We start from the raw sequence: 19,702 nt of genomic DNA on the forward strand, positions 1-19,702 counted from the left end.
ATGCTAAGCAGATGGTCTACAAAGATGCAATAATACATAACTTTTGGAACATTGCAGGTCTTGGAAGGGTGTCTGGAGGGGTCGTCTGCAGCTTTCTGGGCCCGAGGGTGTCTTTGCTTGGTACAGTGTGAAGAGTCTGTTTGTAAAAAAGTTCAGTCAAAAATAGACTGCGATCTTTTTGGCTTGAACCTGCGGATCTCTTTTGACTTCGGACGTCGCTACTGAAGAGGTGGCTGGCTGCAGTAAAGGTGGTGCACGTAAGGCTCGATTGCAGACCTGTTGGGTAAGAGCTGTGGGTTGTAGTTCAGCTTTTAGAAAAACATGCTTCATTATTTGTTCTCAGAAATTCCCGTGCCTGTACATTTTGGAAAAACAACAAGTGATGGACCGAATGTGGATCAATGTCACACATTCCCCCAGTCAAAAGATCTGGGCCCAAATCCATCGTTTTTTTGCACTCCTCACCACCCTGGGTTAGACAATGGCGATATGCAAATCAGCTCTGACCCTGTTGCCCCATGGGAACAGTCCAGTCCGAACTACAAAAGCCATGTCCTTCCCAGAACGGAATCAAGCATCCGAGGACCGGACCGGTTTCGAGGTAACACCTCTCATCAGCCCGGCTAGCTTGACTCCAAGTGGTGTGGAGTGCCTGGGACCCACGTCTGGGCATCCCCAGCGCACTTAGGGCGGCAATTGCAAAAACAACAAGTGATGGACCGAATGTGGATCAATGTCACACATTCCCCCAGTCAAAAGATCTGGGCCCAAATCCATCGTTTTTTTGCACTCCACACCACCCTGGGTTAGACAATGGCGATATGCAAATCAGCTCTGACCCTGTTGCCCCATGGGAACAGTCCAGTCCGAACTACAAAAGCCATGTCCTTCCCAGAACGGAATCAAGCATCCGAGGACCGGACCGGTTTCGAGGTAACACCTCTCATCAGCCCGGCTAGCTTGACTCCAAGTGGTGTGGAGTGCCTGGGACCCACGTCTGGGCATCCCCAGCGCACTTAGGGCGGCAATTGCAAAAACAACAAGTGATGGACCGAATGTGGATCAATGTCACATTTTGGGGCATTACCGTGCATCCATTTTCCGCAATATTCAGCGAGGTACTGGATCCTCCATCCATCCTCCAGTTTGGGTGTCATTTTAGGAATCAGTGAGTTTTGGTCATGGGTCGCTTGAGCTTTATTTTCTGGGTCCTTTGGCCCGCTCTACTCTATGTGACAGAGGTGAGCCTTTCAGTGGGGTGATCTTTGTGGGTGTGTGGACAACTTTTTTCATCTATTGTTTTTTATGGGCATTTTTGGCCCTAAAATACCTTACTTTCCCCCAAACATGTGTGTCTGCGTATTTTATTAATGCCGATGGTACCTTTTAACCTACACCTGTGCGATGCGTCATAAAAGAAGAGGGATGTGTTGTAATTTGGGGTTTTTGGGTAATTGACACGTGTATGCCCCTGTGGTCTCTGCACGTGGCATGTAACGAGGTGTTCGCTAATGGAGTTGGGTGCTTTGACTACGCCCTTTTTCTGAAAGCTTTGTTTTTGGGCAACTTTTGGGCTGCTTCCTATAGGTTATTGGGCACTTCCTAAGGTCTCCTGTAGTGCTGGTTGTAGTAGTCTTCCTAAGGTCTCCTGTAGTGCTGGTTGTAGTAGTCTTCCTAAGGTCTCCTGTAGTGCTGATTGTAGTAGTCTTCCTAAGATCTCCTGTAGTGCTGGTTGTAGTAGTCTTCCTAAGGTCTCCTGTAGTGCTGGTTGTAGCAGTCTTCCTAAGGTCTCCTGTAGTGCTGGTTGTAGTAGTCTTCCTAAGGTCTCCTGTAGTGCTGGTTGTAGTAGTCTTCCTAAGAACTCCTGTTGTGCTGGTTGTAGTAGTCTTCCTAAGATCTCCTGTAGTGCTGGTTGTAGTAGTCTTCCTAAGATCTCCTGTAGTGCTGGTTGTAGTAGTCTTCCTAAGGTCTCCTGTAGTGCTGGTTGTAGTAGTCTTCCTAAGAACTCCTGTTGTGCTGGTTGTAGTAGTCTTCCTAAGATCTCCTGTATTGCTGGTTGTAGTAGTCTTCCTAAGATCTCCTGTAGTGCTGGTTGTAGTAGTCTTCCTAAGGTCTCCTGTAGTGCTGGATTTTATTGTGTCTTACTGGTGGGGGTTGAGGAGCTGCTCTTTGGCCCCATGTGATTCAGATGTAGCAATGACCGGGATCAGGCCTATCACTGCCTTGGTCGATGGTGTCTGGAGGGGTATATATGCAAACTGACAAAAAATAATGGCCAAGTACATGGGGACGAAGGTAGCTAAGATCTAAAGGAAATACATGGAGTGAACTCTAGTAGCCACCCAGACCTTTCACACCAGCAGGCACATGCAGACAAACAAATACACAGGACCCTAAAACAGTTAAAAAAAACTCTTGCATAGCAGCAGTAAGAACGTCAATAATACATTAATACAATATATACCGAAGGCCTTTTACAAGTAGGCAAGGTCCCAGAGCATAAAACAACAGTACATGTACATATAAATCATAACCCCTGGCTTCTGCCATTCTAAATTATGAAAATAATATACCTTAAAAAATGTATGCCACAAGGGCCTCTAATCCAAACTCCAGAACTTTCAACAACAAACAAAAAAGAAACAAAACACATTTTTTTGCATACTACTGGATTGAACTTGATTTTTCTGAAAAAATATAAATGCCAAGTGTGAGAATGCAGCATGCATTGCAGACAAAAGGAGAGCAATGCTTTCCCTCCAAAATCCAAATCCAAAATGAGCACGTGCTGAAGAAAGCAGAGGGAGGAGCCTTCGAGACAGGAAGAGGAAGCTTCTACTGTACGAACACTAGCCACACAGGCTTTATGGCAAATTCCTTCTGTTAAAAAAATTTCTTGTGCATTGTGTTTGTTAAAATTTCAACTCGAATATGCAGGTTTGAGTTAATTTTTGCTCGACTGCAATAAAAAAAAAACTTAGGTTCACATTCAGAACTGTAGTTCTGCACTGACCAATTACCTGAACTGTCAGCTTGGTAAAAAGTTAACCTGTTGCTAACCATGTTGACTGCCTGCAATAAAGAGCTGCTGCTCACATTTGGAAATGCTGCTTTCCTTAGTACTGATGACGTTGTTTTCGTGCGTCTTGCGTTTGTATTTTCCGCAAATGGAATTCTTGTTACATGACGTGGCATAGTGGCGTAATCTCCATAAATGCACATCAATTTCAATACTCGAAATTAGCAAAACTATATAAACTAGGCCAGTGTAATTAAAATGTCACCCATGCCTGGTGGTGATGTTATAAAGAGACCTTAATACACTACATAAAGTGTGGGGACAACATTTCATGGCAAAAATAATTGACGACAGAAATATTAAGAAGCTAAGTGAATTTTGGTAAGTATAGGTTTACTATTCTTACCTCTACATCGGAAGATATATATCTCAAGGTACATAAATGTTGAGTTAAGTATAGTAAACCTATGCTTGCCTATATAAACTTACCTTCACAATATTTTGGTCTTCCATATTTTTACCTCAATATTTTGGCCCCACAATGCTCTGTAGTCCTTATTCCCGTGGAATAGCTGATGTCAGCTCTGCAGAAACAACTATCAAGAAATGACAGTAAATGCAGTGCAAATGGGAAATTATGTGGGAATGTTCAACTTTTTACACTTCTTAAGGTCAGAAAAATTTTATTGAAAGAATATGACATAAGCTTACAAAGTAAGACAAAGAAAATAACAAGCAAAAGTATACATCAAGATTACACTTCTATCTGATTTTCTAAACCCTTCAACGTAGTCGAGTGACCGATGCTATCATTTCACAGTATTATATCTTGTAGAATTAGCGAGCTTCTCTTTCAGTGCTTGATATGTCCTATGATGTTCACAAACTGCCTAAATATTGGAGTTATTTTGTATGGAGACATTAGATATATCATTTCTCATATTGCACTCTACCTATTTAAAAAGCATTGAATGAATTCTGCATGATAAGATACAACAAAACGCCGCGAGTGAGGATATTGCAAGTCACTCTGATTTCCACAGCCTTTTGGGCGCTGCGCCCCTCGTCATGGGCGAGGATGGACACTTCGATGACCGACCCCATCAGAATGTAGAGACCATCGGAACTCGGAGGACCTTATTCACAAAGGCAAACATACACTTTTGGAGTAAGTTTAGTGTATGTTTGTTATTCACAAACCGTGAGTTTATTTGTCCATGTATTATCATTACAACTGCAGCTTCTGGTGAAGCAGGCCCCTGAAGTGCTGGGGGGGGGGCTTTCAGTGGCCATCCATTAAGCCACAGACTTTGGAATATCAGTGACATTTGGGCCTCTTAGGGGACCCTCAAAGCTGTCTGTAGGTAGACCACACCTCTTTGTGTTAAGCAACATACTTGAGGGTGGAATGCCACGAGACCTTGCCTGATGAAGGCCTCAGATGGAAGCAGTGAAGGCATGCCTTCTGTCCCACTCACATCCTTCTGGCAGATCCGTGGGGCTCAGGGTCTTTCTCCGGAGGTCAGATTGAGACATGCGATGATCGATTGTAGGAATGGGATCGCACTTGCAGTAAACTTGCTCTTGCACAAAGGGCGCTCGGGCTCAGCAGCTCTTGAGATATTCAGTCCAGTGTCTTAGCCAGACTGAGGCCACCAAAGAAGACTGTGAAAAAGGCAACTGGTGAAACATTTGCATACTCTATCTGTGGATATTGTCTTCTGTGAGCGATGTCTCAGGGATAGGATCTTGACAGTGTATTTTTTAAATACATTAAAAACAGTGCCAAAATGCTATTTTGGGCAAAGTGTTTCAAGTTCTTTTGTGTTTTCTTTTCATAGGATGCTTTTAAACAACACATTAGGAAGAAAATAACCTGGATCCACGTACCTGAAGTAAGAAAGGGTGAAAGATCCCTTATCAATGACGAATCCTCCATTGCGCAAAGAGTCCCCACGAGGCCAGAGCGCAAAGTAAGTTATTTCAAGGAGTTGTGGAGACATTCGATATTTTCCAGCATTTTTAAGCTAAAAGACTGAAGGTGTGATTTATTTATTTATTTATTTATTTTGAGCGATTTTTAGAGCGCGCAAATACCCAAGGGTGTCTCGGCGCTATAGTTGCAGAACTCTCATATGGGAAGGGGAGGTTAGGCTGAGAACAACCAAGGTTTGAGTTTTTTCCTGAAATTGAGTAGAGTCGGAGCAGATTTGATGTGGAGGGGCAGCGTATTCCACAATTTGGCTGTGGCGACGGAGAAGCGTTTGTCGCCCCAATTAGCTCTTCTTGTTCGAGGGACTCTTAGCAAGTGGGCTGAGGATGAGCGTAATGTTCTTGGGTGTACGAGCGGGCAGAAGGCTTTAGAATTTAACGAAGAGGGTACTCTATTGCACTGGCAACAGAGCACCCTCACTTAGGGGGTCATTATGATGACGGGCGGACTTAGTCCGCCCACCGTCATACCATGACCCGGCACCGCCCGTCATAAGGGCGGGGGTTCCGATCAGGGCATTAGGATACACCCACCACGCAGGCGGGCGCATCCTGTATGTGTACCATTGCGGCAAGCAGAAATCTCCGCCTGCCGCAATGGTAAAAGTGCAAGTTGTGCTTCTCTAAGTGCGACATGACAGGCACCGCGCGGTGCCTGCCATGTCGCACTTAGAAATGCTGGGGGGTACCATAGGTACCCCCTATGTGCACCCCCCAAGCCACGGACTCCCAGGGGGCCCGCATCCCTTTCCGTGGCAGCATTGCCGCCACGGAAAAGCATCAGCAAAAGCCCATTGTAATATGGCAACGGTGTCTAACAGACACCGCCTCCATATTAATCATTTTCCGCCCCGGGCGCAAGGCGACCGGGGCGGAAAACAGGCGGGCGGTGTTTCACACCGCCACGGTCCCCTCCGCCATCCTAATATGGCGGGGGGAATTGGGCAATAGATGTGGGGCGGATTTTCTCCGCCAGGCAGGCGGTGGCCACCGCCAGCCTGGCGGAGGAAATCCGCCCGATATTGTAATGGACCCCTTAGACGCATGCCCGCCGGCCTGATTTAGGGCTGAGCAGACATTAAGTATGTTGGCGACGGAGCGAACACCTGCTGCCCACTGATGTACTCCTCCTGTAACCTGACGGAGTACAGGCCCTCAGAGGTTAGCCATCTGACCATCCGTCCAATTTGGATTGGATATTCAGATGCTTTATTTTTGCTGTCTGTCACCACCAGGTAAAGCCTTGTGCAAGGAACATTTAAAAATAACAAAACATATTCCCACACCATGGGAGAAACCTCCAGTGGTGAGGGGGTCATTAGTTTCACTATTTTCAAAAACAAAATTCGACATTGGGCGTTTGTTTTCGAAAAGAAGTGAAACAATATAAAGGTTTAGCAGGCGGCCTCTAAGTTTGATGAAGCTGACTGTCGAACATTGTAGGCAGCGCCAGCTGTTGTTTCCAGATGTCGCGGCCAGGGCGGCGGAGTGATTCACTTTGTCACCTTGACGGACAGACATCCACCCCCTAAACTCTAAATCAGACCCAACATATAAATCATGAAATGAAGTGGCAAACCTTGAATCCTGGGGCACTCTTCCCCTGGAGCTCCAGAAATGACTCCTTGGGCACCATTTACAAGAACTGCAAACACTGTGGGGAAATAATACTGCATCCATGGGTACCAACAAAACAAGCATTGGTAATTCCAGGACATGGTATTGCTGGGGTTGAGATCTTTCTCTGTTGCCCCCTAAATGAACATTCCTCAGGTTTGACCTAGACGACTTGTCTGTGGAGTGACTTCCTATGAAACTGCAGCCACTATTGTGCCGGTCTTGTGATACTAATATGAGAATAAACTCCTGTTTTCACCCCAATTGGTTTTTAGGACCCCAAAGCCTGCGCAACAAGAGGGCGCTAATTAGTGAAAACTCCTAAATAGAGTTAACTCAGTTAGACAAGAAATAATTCACACTTTGATGCAATGTCCGACACCACCTGGACTCTTATTTAAGAATGCCTTGTGCAGTGTTGAAGGACACAAACACGGAGCACGGCGTGCCACATACGTGGGGGATCGCTGGGGAACATTAGTGCTTCCGCTAACATAGATCATATTAGGCCTTGGGTAAAGTTTAAAACCAATCAACACAATTTGCATAAGAGAATTGTGTGTTACGCTTGTACTTAAACTGTCAAAAATGTTGCTATTCCCACTCGTCACATCATTACACGGCCATTTGTGGCAACATTATAGCGTCAGAAGTGAATAACCAGAGCACGAGTGGCTGTTGGTTGATGAACTTGTGTTTTTCATGCTTTTCGGAGCGTTACATATATACTTGTGTCACAAATGGATCTTTGATTTCTATCGAGCGCCTTCCTTTTGTACTCTTCCCACTTTGAATAGTCTGCCATGCAACGTCATATCTGCTACCACCCGCTGCACTGACATTGCTGATCCCATCACATCAGCATCAGTGAATCTAGGTTAAGTGTCAACTCCAGTTCCTGCAAGGACTCGTTAGTTCCCCAGAACGACTCCTTGACCTGTAAAGACAGACATTCCAAAGCTAGTGGTGACATTGCTAACATTTTCAAATCATACCTCAGACGTTCCCGAATCCCCTCCGAGGTCTCTCCAACATTTCAATGTCTCGAAGTAACTATTCAAACGTCACCCTCTTCATCAAACTATCTCCAACTCATTGCCCAGCCACTGAACGGGAATCGAAATTGCAAATTGACACTCAAGTTTGTGACTACACTGCCGACTGTCAATTAACATTATGCAACAACATCTTCCTTTTTTGTGTGCATATTTATATAGCGCGAACTCGACCCGTAGGTATTGGAGCGCTGTACGTGAGCGCCGTATTTACAGGACACATTCAGGCACGGGGAGATTACCTGATTTGCCCAGAATCCCAGGATGTGGTCACGACCCCGAGGCTCGAACCCTGGTCTCCCGCACCAGAGTCGGCAGTTGAAGCCGAGGGACCACCATCTCTCCTTGGTAGTTTTAGCACAGGCTCGCAAAAGTGGCTGAGTGAAATCTATGAGATTTCACTCAGTCACTTTTAAGCCAATGCTGCGTCAAAAGCCTGCGCCTGCTTGAAGCAGGCGTAGGTCTTGACGCAGCATTGTTAAAATGGGGCACACCCGAGCCTTGCTGGAGCTGCGTCGCGCTTGCGATGCAACTCCAGCAATGCGCCACATTTCCGGCACAGATGCGTCACGCATCTGTGCCGTTTTTGCACCATGGTGCGCCGCATTATAAATGCGGCGCACCATGGCTGGCGAAGCTGTGGCGCACTGTGGCGCATGTTAACTGGCGCATCCCTGGGGATGCGCCAGTTAACATAAATCTGCCCCTAGATCCCTAAAGACTTTCACAGACCCTCCTGTTCTCCAAAAGCGGTTCACCGCTCCCACCCCGGAGTAAAATTCCCAAGGAGCGTCTTGCCAGGGACTGATTCCACCACCTTCCACCTTCCATTCCACGTTCTGTCAGCTCTTCCTTATCACATGCTGGGTATCACCACTACACTGGGGAAAAGTATGGAATGGGTCTTTGAAATCCGTCTTAATGTAGAACCTCAACATATGTATCTACCAAAGACCCCCTTTCTCTTTCCCTCCATGATGATGTTACCAACAAGATCAAATCCTGCAATAAAATCATCTCTGAAGTTACCAGCATCAGGACCCTCTTCAAATTAAACAAAAATGCCTTCCTAACTCTGCTTCACTCATGTCCTTAATTTGAAAAGATGCATTATGCACAAAATTAAAAGGGAATGGAAAACATCATAATATCACATCGTCCTAACTAAACTCAAGACTCTGGAAACAAGCATTGGCATAGCCAATAGGTCTCACATTTGGAACCATATAAGGGTTTAGACATGCAACACTTGATGTTGTTGCAATAAGGATATTGTGCTGCAGAACTAAATAATTATAAGGTCCCAAAGGCGAGACCGATTGGCTATGCCAATGCCTGTTTATGCATGCATTAGACAATAATGCTTCAACTAAATCATGTAGCTGAATATTCTCACATTATTCAGAGTGTCTAAGGGTCCTAAACCTACCCTAATAACATTCTTTCTTCTGCCTTTGGTCTTTGGTGTGATCGCTCAATGACATAGCATTACATTGATATGCACAATTCATCGCACCACAGCATTTGAACCATGTGTTGGGTTATGAGGCTGAAGTGGACTCTGGGTCTTGCAGCCTCAACATGATCTGAAAATCATGAGTGTATAGGAGGGTCAAAGTTTCATGTGTAAGGGCAATAGGTTTACTTGGATATTATTGACACCAAATGATATAACCACAATCCCTGGCACTTTGGTCGACCAAAGTGCCAACTTAGGTGGTATTCACCTTGGCACTTAACCTGTGTCCTGTAGTACAACTAATGTTCAGGAAGTGAAGATGTCAGATGTGATGTCCTATGGGGCTGGCACAAGTGCTGGCAGTGGAAGAACTTTGGAAGTGCATCCTAACCAGACTTAAGTGCCTAAAACTGATCCTCCAGCACTTTCATTTTCAAATTGAAGGCTAAGGGGGTATTTATCGATTTGAGATATGAGTCCGCAAGTTAACATTTAAATTGTGCTATTTAACTCTACAGGTGAGTTGCCTAAAGGTGCAGAAAGTGTGCTATGTCTGGGATCGTGCAGAAAAGCGGTTCCAGAAAATTGGGTGAGTGTTAAATGCGTTTCCGATGTTTGCGTCAATGGATGGGGAGCTTGCAAACTAAGAATAATTGATTGCTTTTCTGATTTCAGTGTCTTGGAAGACAAATACACCTGCTCAGATATACATTCAATGCTGGGACAGGGATTTACCGATGAAGAGCATAGGATCAGGTATGTTAGTGGGTGTAAAGCAGCCAACATGATTGTGTTACATGGAAACTACTGCAGGCTTTCCATCAGGAGAAGCAGGGATGATGTGACATTGTCTTCTCAACCTTGGATGGTGAATGGTTTCTTCATGAAAAATGAGCTCTGAATATTAGGAAGGTCTTTATGAGTGGTCTCTTTCAAGGCCAGGAAAGCAACTTCTAAAGAAAAGTCCTTCAAACAATGCCCGCTGCTCATAGGGGTTGGCAATGTTTCAGGTAACATCCTTTGACCCTTTGAGATGTAAAACTGAAGATAAATCCCAACAAAATATAAATGTACTGAGATTGCTTATTTATTCAAATGGACAAGTTTGATCAATTTGGGAAACTTAGAAAAAATGGCATTTTGCATTTGAAAATTGGATGTGGCCATGAATTGCAAATTTAATAAGTAGAGAACCAAAACAGAAGTCCAGCTGTACAATATGTTTGCCTTTGCCATGGAGACAAACATCAACTTTGGAAACTTGTCTGGGTAGCGAGGCAAATTTTCAAGTTTCATTAATTATATTTAACTTGCCCTGGTTTTTGCTTGGGGTATTGTGCGGACCCGCTCTCGTAGAGCCTCGTCACTCCTTAGAGAAGCGGCGCACTTCAGAAATCTGTTATTTATTGATTGCGTAAATCAAGTATTTCACATCTCATGAAAGCATATTCAAAATGTAATGTATCCATATAAGTTTGATTTTGAATGCAGACTTCGTATAACACATGAGCATTAAAATACCACTGAACCTCCAATGGATCCAAGGATTCCATAAGATTGCAGTCAATTAGGTACTTCTGAAGTTTAGAGAATCGAGCAGGAATGTGCCTGGAATCTGAGGTTCCGTGACGGTTCCGTGACGACTTGAACCCGTGTTTTCAAGTTTGTCGGAAATACATAAAAATGGTATCAGTGAACCGCAAATGATCCATTTAGTATATCCTAGTGTTTTCGCTACGCTACGAGCAAGAGCACTCCTTCCACTGACACATTTCTGATATACACACGGCATCCATCTTAGATCGTGGCCGCCATTTTGTGTTTCCTTGCCCTCACATATGCAATAGCCTCTGATCACTTCATTCACTCCACTTTGATTAAGGACACGTAGCCTTAGCCGGAGATTCACCTCTTACATGACACGTGCACCTTAAACCAGATCACGCTGTAGCTGCATGACTCGACAAAGGCTGCCTCCTCTGCCCGAGGCCAGTCCTGCCAAACTGGTCTTCGTGTCCATTGTATCTGATCATGATTAGGCGGCCGAAGCCGGTAGCCTTGCCCATTTACAACCCACAAACATCTCTTATCCCGCTTTTCTATCTTCTGCACCTGGCTCTGCTCCTTTCCTTCTGGGCCTTTATTAGGGGGAGGTAACGAACTTTACGATGAGGCGGTCCGGCTCTTGAATACAATATTGACAAGGGATTGTGATGGACTGGTGGGAACCCCTCTTCGTGATGTTTGGTATCAGATATTATCGACAGTTCCTGTGTAACGCCAAATATTTATTGTTTAGAGACACAAAAGGTTTGGGAATGTACCGACATGTGAAATATTTGCCTAGAGCACAATTTTTAGTATATAAGGAGCAACCCACTTTGTACAAATCGAACAGGCTCCTAGTCTCTGCCCGTGTGTAGATTCTGTGACTTCTGTGTCCCTGCAGTAATAAACCTTTGGTCTTTGACGCCACCATCGAGAAGCCCGTGTTTCTGTTCATTTGTGCACCAAGGCAGGTGGAACTCCGGGGTCTTTGGGTGTTGTACCCTGACACCTCTGGACGGAACCAAAAAGTCCAGAACTCCAATTGGCGCCCAACGTGGGGCGACGTCATTCGGTACCGGTCCAAAAGCCTGAAGAGTTCGAGAAGCTTCGTGTGAAGATTCCTGAGGGAGGCGCCCCACTTCATCGATCCCGGCATATCGCAAAAGTGGCCCTGAAGTTCTCTTCCACGAGGATTCCCGTTCAGGACGGCTGCAGTGGGCCGTTGCCTTGACCGTCGCCCTGTCTTGGACCCGAAGTGGTGCAGTCCTTAGTACGGCGAAACGTGACGGGTTTCTCCTTGGTGACGTCTTCAGTGACTCAGTTAAGTATTTAGTGATAGCTAGCTGGTTACTTTTGTGAGGATTGTTAAAAATCCTTGATCGGTTCTTGGTTTGGTTTGGTCTTGTAAGATTATCTTTGGTTGTTCTAATTACGATAATCTATTTGGTTTAGTTTTGGGTATCGATACATCAGTTCGTTTTTGGTAGGCCTAAGTTCTTGGTTCAAGTGCACAATTTGTTTCGTGTTTGTTTGTTTTGTGTTCCGGACTGAAAATGGTAAGTCGGAAAATGTTGTCTTGTTTTAGTTGCAACAGTGACTCACAATTAGAGGACTCTTGTCTGGTTCCTCCGATTGGGACTCCCTTATATGATTTATACTGTAAGTATGGTGTGGGTCCTATAACTTATAATGAGATATGGGTCCGTTATTGTAAGAAGGATGGTGTCCTTAGTTGGCCACTGCATGGTAGTTTTGAACAAGAGATTCTCGACAACTTAGAAGCGAAATTGTTTAGGAAGAAAGCCCGGCCGGCAATGTTTGACTCTTTTCGTTATTGGCGGAAAGAATCCAAACAGAGAGAAATGAAAAGGTTGAAGAAAGAGCAAAAAGAACAAGAAGAGTTAACTCTAGAGCAAGCGACTAAACAGTTGCAGGCTAACGAGTGTGAAAAGGCTATAGATGTAGCCATTAGAGAGCATAACTTAGCGATTGACAAGTGCTATCCTGCCTTGCCATCGAAAATGGCTAAGATACTGGAGGATTCCGAAAACGATCCTCTGTTGTCTTATCTGTTACGTTCACCTCCACCGTATGCACAAGGTGCTACGGCTCCACTCATCCCGAATGTTCAATTGCCGGTTGCTGGACAACCTGGTGTTCCTGCTCCTGTTCCTCAGAATCAAGTTCCTATACTTCCTGTGGTGAATGTAAATGTTCCTACAGCTCCTCCTCTTCCCGCACTGCCAGCTCCTATACCTACCACTGTACCTACTGGTCCTCAAACTATTTTTCTCGATACTCCTACTGTTTCGTCATCTATTCCTACCTCTACTGCATTCTCTATGTCTGCGAGTGTACTAACTCCACTTTCTGTTCGTCGAAGAATCACTGATTCTGTTACTAATATGCTGTCTCCTATATATAAAACCTTGATTAAGACTCCTACTCCTGACTCTGTTCAGAGACGGAGTCAGCTACCAAGTACTGAGGAACGGGGAGTTTTAGACTCCACGGCTCTCAGATGGATTACGAAAGTTAGAAGATATAGTACGAAAGATGTGTTAGAGACATTTATGCAATGGGGAGAGCCAACGCAACGGTACGTCTTTGATGAGATGTGCTCGTTGTTACGTGAGGAAATAGAAGAAGACGATGTCGAACCAGATTTGGAAGATTTAATTAAGGTTCAAAAGGAGTTTGCTGCAGGAATGATAGTGGGTGATAAAATACAGGAAGCGATGGAACTTATTTTAAGTTTTAGAAATGATCCATCTCTTCGTTCGCCGAGAGATTTAGAAAAAGGTAAAGCGAAGCTAAGCCGCCAATATCCTATGAGGGAGGTTCCTCCAATTTGGCGCGAAGCCGTGCAAGCTGATGCGGTTGCGGGAATTGCAGCTGCTCCAGCACAGTTCCAAAGAGTATGGATACATATTCCATGGAAGCGAGCAGAAGTGTTAGCAGTGAAACAGGCTTTGCCAGATCCACGTAAGAATCCAGCCGGATATTACAAGGAATTGACACAGACAGTTGAGGCTTGTATAATGAACTTAGCCGACATTGATATGTTGTTTGGTAATGTAGTTCCGCAACCAGTGTGGGCTAAAATTCGTAGAGGGGATCATCAGGCTGCTTTAGGTGGTGATTGGGCAGCTATCACTGCAGCAGATGCTCAACAAATAGGTGGTGCGAAACCCGAACCTTTGATTGCTAATCTGCCAGGTAGAATAATTGATTTAATGAAGACTCTGATGCCAGCATTGCGTGTTAATTGGGACAAGTTGTCAGCGTGCAGACAGAAGAAAGACGAAAGCGTCTCGGACTTCTTCACGAGGTTCGAAGAGACTTTTGTAGATCATAGTGGTCAGGATATGAGCACTGAAGGAGGACAGAGATTATTTGTCGATAAATTTGTGCATAATTTGTTACCTGAATTATGCAATAAATTGAAAGACTCAGAAAGTGCGTGGGCTGTATCTACGACAGCGCAAATACTTGCGACTGCACAGTACTACGAAAATAGGGATAAAGAGGAAAAGGAGAAATCAGAGAAGAAAACGAAAGATTTAAAAACTAAAGTTCTTTTGCAGCAGGCGTATCCGCCTCGTACGAATCAGACTAATACGCAGCAAAACTCATATCAAAGGATAGATTATAGTACATCAAGGCCTCAATATCAGTGGAATCAGTGCGCGTACTGTAAGAAAGAGGGTCACTATAAAAATGAATGTCCGATCTTAGCGCAAAATAATGCAGCAGCAGCTCAGAGAGGTCGTGGTGGTTATGCGCAGAATTCTAGAGGTCGAGGGCGAGGTGCTATGCCTCCACAAACAAATGATCGTCCTTCTAATCACTTTGATCAACGAAATGTACAGTCAGCTCAACAGAATAGGTCTCAGCAATATCTTGTTGAGGATTATTGTGAAGTTGAGGATTCTCAACAAAATGGGTACTAGGACAGCCATGGACAGAGAGAGGGAGTAGTATCAGTTCCAGTGGATCAGAGTGGGCCTTATGTCGCAGTAGCAACATCAGGTGTAGTCGAACCGTTTCTGTTGGATACTGGTGCCGCGAAAAGTTCTATCATGCATGCGAAACTCCCTGGCGCACCTTTGTCTGGCTCAACAAATGTTTCCGTAGGTTTTTCAGGCGCCCCTGTGTACAACCCGATATCTGGTCCTTTGTCTATTTCTGTTGGACCGTGTCAATTGAAAGCACCCCTGATTTTGACGACAGGTTGTAATGAAAATCTGCTTGGTTTAGATTTGTTAAAACGACTATATGCGACATTGTACTGTTCTCCGGAAGGAGTACAGCTTACTTTGGGTAAAAGACTCACCTCTCCGATGTACTTGTCAATGGACGCACTCCCGCCGGAGCTACGTTCACTCCCTGATTCTCTTTGGGCGACTGGTCCCAATGATGTAGGTCTACTAGAAATTCCACCGTATGTAGTAACTTTGAAAGCGAATGTAAAATTTCCAAGAATTCCTCAATATAAAATATCGAGTGAAGGAGAACGTGCACTTTTACTAATTGTGCAAGATTTGATTAAGAAAGGTGTGGTTGAAGAAACTCGAGGAAATGTCTGTAACAGTCCTGTATTACCGATCTTGAAACGAACTGATCCTACAAAGCCTCCAGTTTATAGGTTTGTCATAGACCTTAGAGAAGTTAATAAGATTGTAATTCCGCAGTTTCCTGTAGTGCCAGACATTACTGCCTTGTTAACATTGATTCCTGCCACAGCTACGTGGTTCTCAGTTATAGACCTTAAGAATGCCTTTTTCAGCATTCCGATAGCTGAAGAAAGTAGGGATATTTTCGGCTTCTGTTTAGGAGGTCGAAGTTTCAGATTTAAACGCGCTCCACAAGGCTACTGTGAAAGTCCATCTATTTACAGTCAAGCTTTAAAAAGTCAGCTAGATTCTTTTGTCCTTCCTCCAGGTTCTGCCCTAGTACAGTACGTAGACGATCTTTTAGTGGCTGCCGATGACAAGGAAACTTGCAAAGCAGCTACAATTTCACTATTGCATCATTTGTCTAATTTGAATCATAAGGTGTCCCCTTCCAAAATGCAATACTGCTGCCAAGAAGTAACCTACCTAGGTCACCTCTTATCAAAGGAGGGAAGGAAGTTGACCCCAGAAAGAATAAAAGCAATTACGCAGATGAGGGTTCCACGCACACAGAGGGAAGTACGTGCCTTTCTAGGTATTACCTCTTACTGTAGGCAGTGGATTCCAAATTTTTCACTTTTAGCGAAACCATTGGTAGCTTTGACTGGGAAAAATGTTCCGAGTCCGGTGCCATGGTCTGATGAATGTCAAGAGAGTTTTATTGAATTACGAAAAGCACTGTGTTCAGCTCCTGTATTGGGTACACCTGATTATAGCAAGCCATTCACGCTCTACGTTCACGAAAGAGAAGGTTGCGCGTTGAGTGTTCTGACACAGAAATTTGGTGATAAACAACGCCCTTGTGCGTATTTCTCATCAACATTAGATCCGGTAGCTAGAGCATTGCCTAGTTGTTTGAGGGCTACAGCGGCAGCTGCAGCTTCCATTCGACAATCTGCTGGTTTGGTGATGAACAATATGCTAGTGGTCATGGTTCCTCATGCAGTGGATACACTCATGAACCGAACGAAGACACAACACCTTACTAGTGCGAGATTATCTGGTTACGAGCTGACGTTATTAGCAAGCCATATTCAAATCAAAAGATGCAATGTATTGAATCCAGCAACATTGTTGCCGACTGATCAAGAGTCGAGTGATTCTGAGCCACATGACTGTTATTTCAAAACGGAGGAAGAGACAAAAGGTCGCATCGACTTGAGGGATACTCCCCTATCCGACCCGGATGGTACGCTGTATGTGGACGGGTCATGTTTTAAATTGGAGAATGGTGATGTGACTGCTGCCTACGCGGTAACGACTTTGAAGACGATTGTGGAGACTGCAAGAGTGAGTCAGAATTCTGCCCAAGCAGCAGAATTAATAGCTCTTACGAGAGCGTGTGTTTTAGCTGAGGGAAAGAGAGTGAATGTGTTTACAGATAGTCAGTACGCATTTGGCGTGGCCCATAGTTTTGGCCGGTTGTGGAGAGAAAGGGGTTTCATTACGTCCCATGGGACTAAGATTCAGCATGGTCAGCTAGTTAACGACTTGTTGGAATCTCTAACCTTACCGACTGAAGTTGCGATTGTGAAGTGCAGTGCTCATAAAGCAATCACGGATGATGTTGGTCGGGGAAATGCCTTTGCTGATGAAACCGCTAAACAAACAGCTAGAGATATGATGAGTAGAATGTATGTTGCTACGTCTGCAAGATGGATTGCTGAGTCTGGAATGTGTGAGGACACTATGGAAAGTGTGAAAGAGATTCAGAAAGAAGCGACTGAGGAAGAGAAACGTGTATGGAGAGAAAGTACGGGCAAATTGGACTCGAATGGATGTTGGATCGATTTGACAGAACAGCAGCGTTGGATGTTGCCTGATGCGTATGTGCTTGCAGTAGTGACGATGGCGCATGGAGTGGCGCACATAAGTTCTAAAGGGATATGTAAAATGTTGGCTCCGGTCTGGAAGAATGAGGGAATCAGTAAGTGTGCAGAGAGAGTGGTGAAAAATTGTATGGTGTGCTTGATGCATAATCCTGGCAAGGGAACTCCAACTCCAGCTGGTCATTTTGCTCCTCCTTCCTGTCCCTTTGAAGTGATTCAGTTAGACTTCATTCACATGGAACGCTGCAACAATTTAAAATACGTCCTGGTGGTAGTTTGTGCTTTTTCCAGGTGGATAGAAGCATACCCACTAAAGGACAACACTGCTCTATCTACTGCCAAAATTCTTCTAAAAGAATTTTTCCCTAGGTACGGAATGCCACGGATTGTATGGTCAGATAACGGAAGTGAGTTTATAGGGAAAGTTATGCAGAGTGTGTGTGCTGGTCTAGGATTGAAACAAAAATTTCATAGTGCGAACCATCCCCAGTCTGCTGGTTTAGTCGAGGGTTACAATGGCACCCTCAAGCTTAAAATAGCCAAAATACAAGCATCCACAGGTTTGGCTTGGCCAGACGCACTTCCCTTGGCTTTGTTATCAACGAGAGCAACAGTGCATTCTAGAATAGGGCTTTCTCCATATGAGATTGTGTTTGGCCGCCCAGCAAATATCTGGGGTGTGCCAAGGCCTAAAAGGTTTTGCTCCATTGAATATCCTATGTTGATAGACTACCTTTACGACTTGACTGCTAAATTAAGTCTTATTCATCAACAGGTTTTTGATGCACTACCAAAGCCTCCGGAGAGTCCAGGGCATCAACTGAAACCGGGTGACTTCATTGTGGTCCGGAACTTCGCGAGGACAAAGAATCTTCAGCCTCGCTACATCGGCCCCTTCCAGGTCCTGCTGGCGACGAGGACAGCTGTACGTGTTGCTGGCCGCAAGCACTGGATCCACGCTTCTCACGTAAAGCGTGTTCCACTGCCGCTGCCCTACGACGACTGGGTGAAGAAGGGAATTGGTGCCTCCGAATCTGAAATAACTCCGAAATTTGTCCCTATCAGCGATGCCGATTTGATTACTGACACTTTGAAACTTAACTCTCCTCCTGAAAAGACTGCTTTGAACATTGAACATTTGTCTCCAGCATCAAAAGAAACTTTGCTATCTGCGAACTTAAACTCTACAACAGCTGCTAGTGATACACTATTTTCCGATCAAACAGTACCAGCGAAGAAGAGATACAACCCTAGAAGCCATAAAACGAACTAATAAAGCAGGCAACTGCATATTGTGATTTTGATATATATATATATATTGAACTTTTGCTTTTCAGCCAGGAAGTTTGCTATTGTCTATTGTTTTTTTAATTGCCTTGCCGTCTGGGTAGCCGTAGGGTCGTGGCTGTGTGCCTAGTTTGAATTTGCAGGGGTCTGACACAAGGTCGATCTTTCTGTTAGTTTTGGGAACTCCCAGGACTGACAGAGGCATTTTCATCTACGTACACATCATCAGTGGTCGCGAGCGGATTGTAGAAGATGGAACTTCCTGCGCTGCAACGAGAAAATGTGATTTACGTTCGCAGAAACAAACTTAGTAGAATTCTTCACAGCAAATGTTTCTTGATGCAATGTGCCATTACATTTTTGATTGTTTTAGCAACATTGGTGGGTGGAATTGTCTTTAGCATAAATTTGATTTTTGTGCCAGTTTCTACAGTGCCTCCCCTTGATCCAGCTATTTCTACTGTTTCTTCTATACACTCTTTTCACTCATTTCCAGAACATGAGCAAGCTCGACGCTCAGAATTCATTAATAACACTTTTGTACAGCTCTTGCACCAACACCAACTGATAGTTAACACTACAGACTGCTGGGTGTGTGGCTTGATACCTCACACTATGGATAAAGGTATTCCCTATTTGGTTTTGCCTTACAGCTATAATGGATCATTTCAGGCCTTCCAAACCATCTTTGCTTATGCCCTTGAAACCTATCCTCCACGTCCACCACGTTCCACTAAATATAACTCTGCCAACAAAGCCTTAGTCCAGGGAATTATTGACATGGTCAAGGACGTCAATAATACTCCATCTTACCCTAGAGACGAATTGCGAGTATATTTAAGTTGGAATACTTCAGAGTATCGCCTTAGTTTAGGAGAAAGCAAGCGCAAAAGCTCAACTCCCATCTGGGTCGTACCTCACCGAGGTCAGGTCTGTCTGCAAGGTAATGGGAGAAATCCGAGAGCTCAGCTAGGGAGGAGTGAGTGCGTAGAGACTTATGTGTTTTCGGCTAACTCCTCCCCTGCCTTCCTCACTGCTAGGGGTACCTACTTCATTTGTCGAGACAGAGCTTATACATGGTTGCCTGCCGACTTCTCAGGATCATGTTATATTGCTCGATTGTTGCCTCCGACATACACTGCTTCACCGGATTATCACAGAACAAGAGTAGCTAGAGGTGTTTTCAGCAAGGAAGATACCGCTGGCCAGGAAGCTGGAGA

General features: G+C 44.6%; 1 protein-coding gene across 1 annotated transcript in view; it reads left to right on the top strand.

Moving 5' to 3' along the window:
* Nucleotides 1-4,087: 4,087 nt before the first annotated feature.
* LOC147669876 (putative cation-transporting ATPase 13A5) overlaps nt 4,088-19,702 on the top strand; it is a gene marked incomplete at its 3' end in the record, with an annotated part of 192,652 nt that continues 177,037 nt past the window's right edge. The window contains exons 1-4 of the mRNA XM_086948182.1: nt 4,088-4,168; nt 4,861-4,992; nt 9,661-9,731; nt 9,818-9,898. Of these exons, the coding sequence (XP_086804308.1) occupies nt 4,088-4,168; nt 4,861-4,992; nt 9,661-9,731; nt 9,818-9,898 (365 nt within the window). The remainder of the gene's footprint in view (nt 4,169-4,860; nt 4,993-9,660; nt 9,732-9,817; nt 9,899-19,702) is intronic.

The sequence above is a fragment of the Lissotriton vulgaris genome, unplaced genomic scaffold (assembly GCF_964263255.1).
Source record: "Lissotriton vulgaris unplaced genomic scaffold, aLisVul1.2 SCAFFOLD_2660, whole genome shotgun sequence".
NCBI lineage: Eukaryota > Metazoa > Chordata > Amphibia > Caudata > Salamandridae > Lissotriton > Lissotriton vulgaris.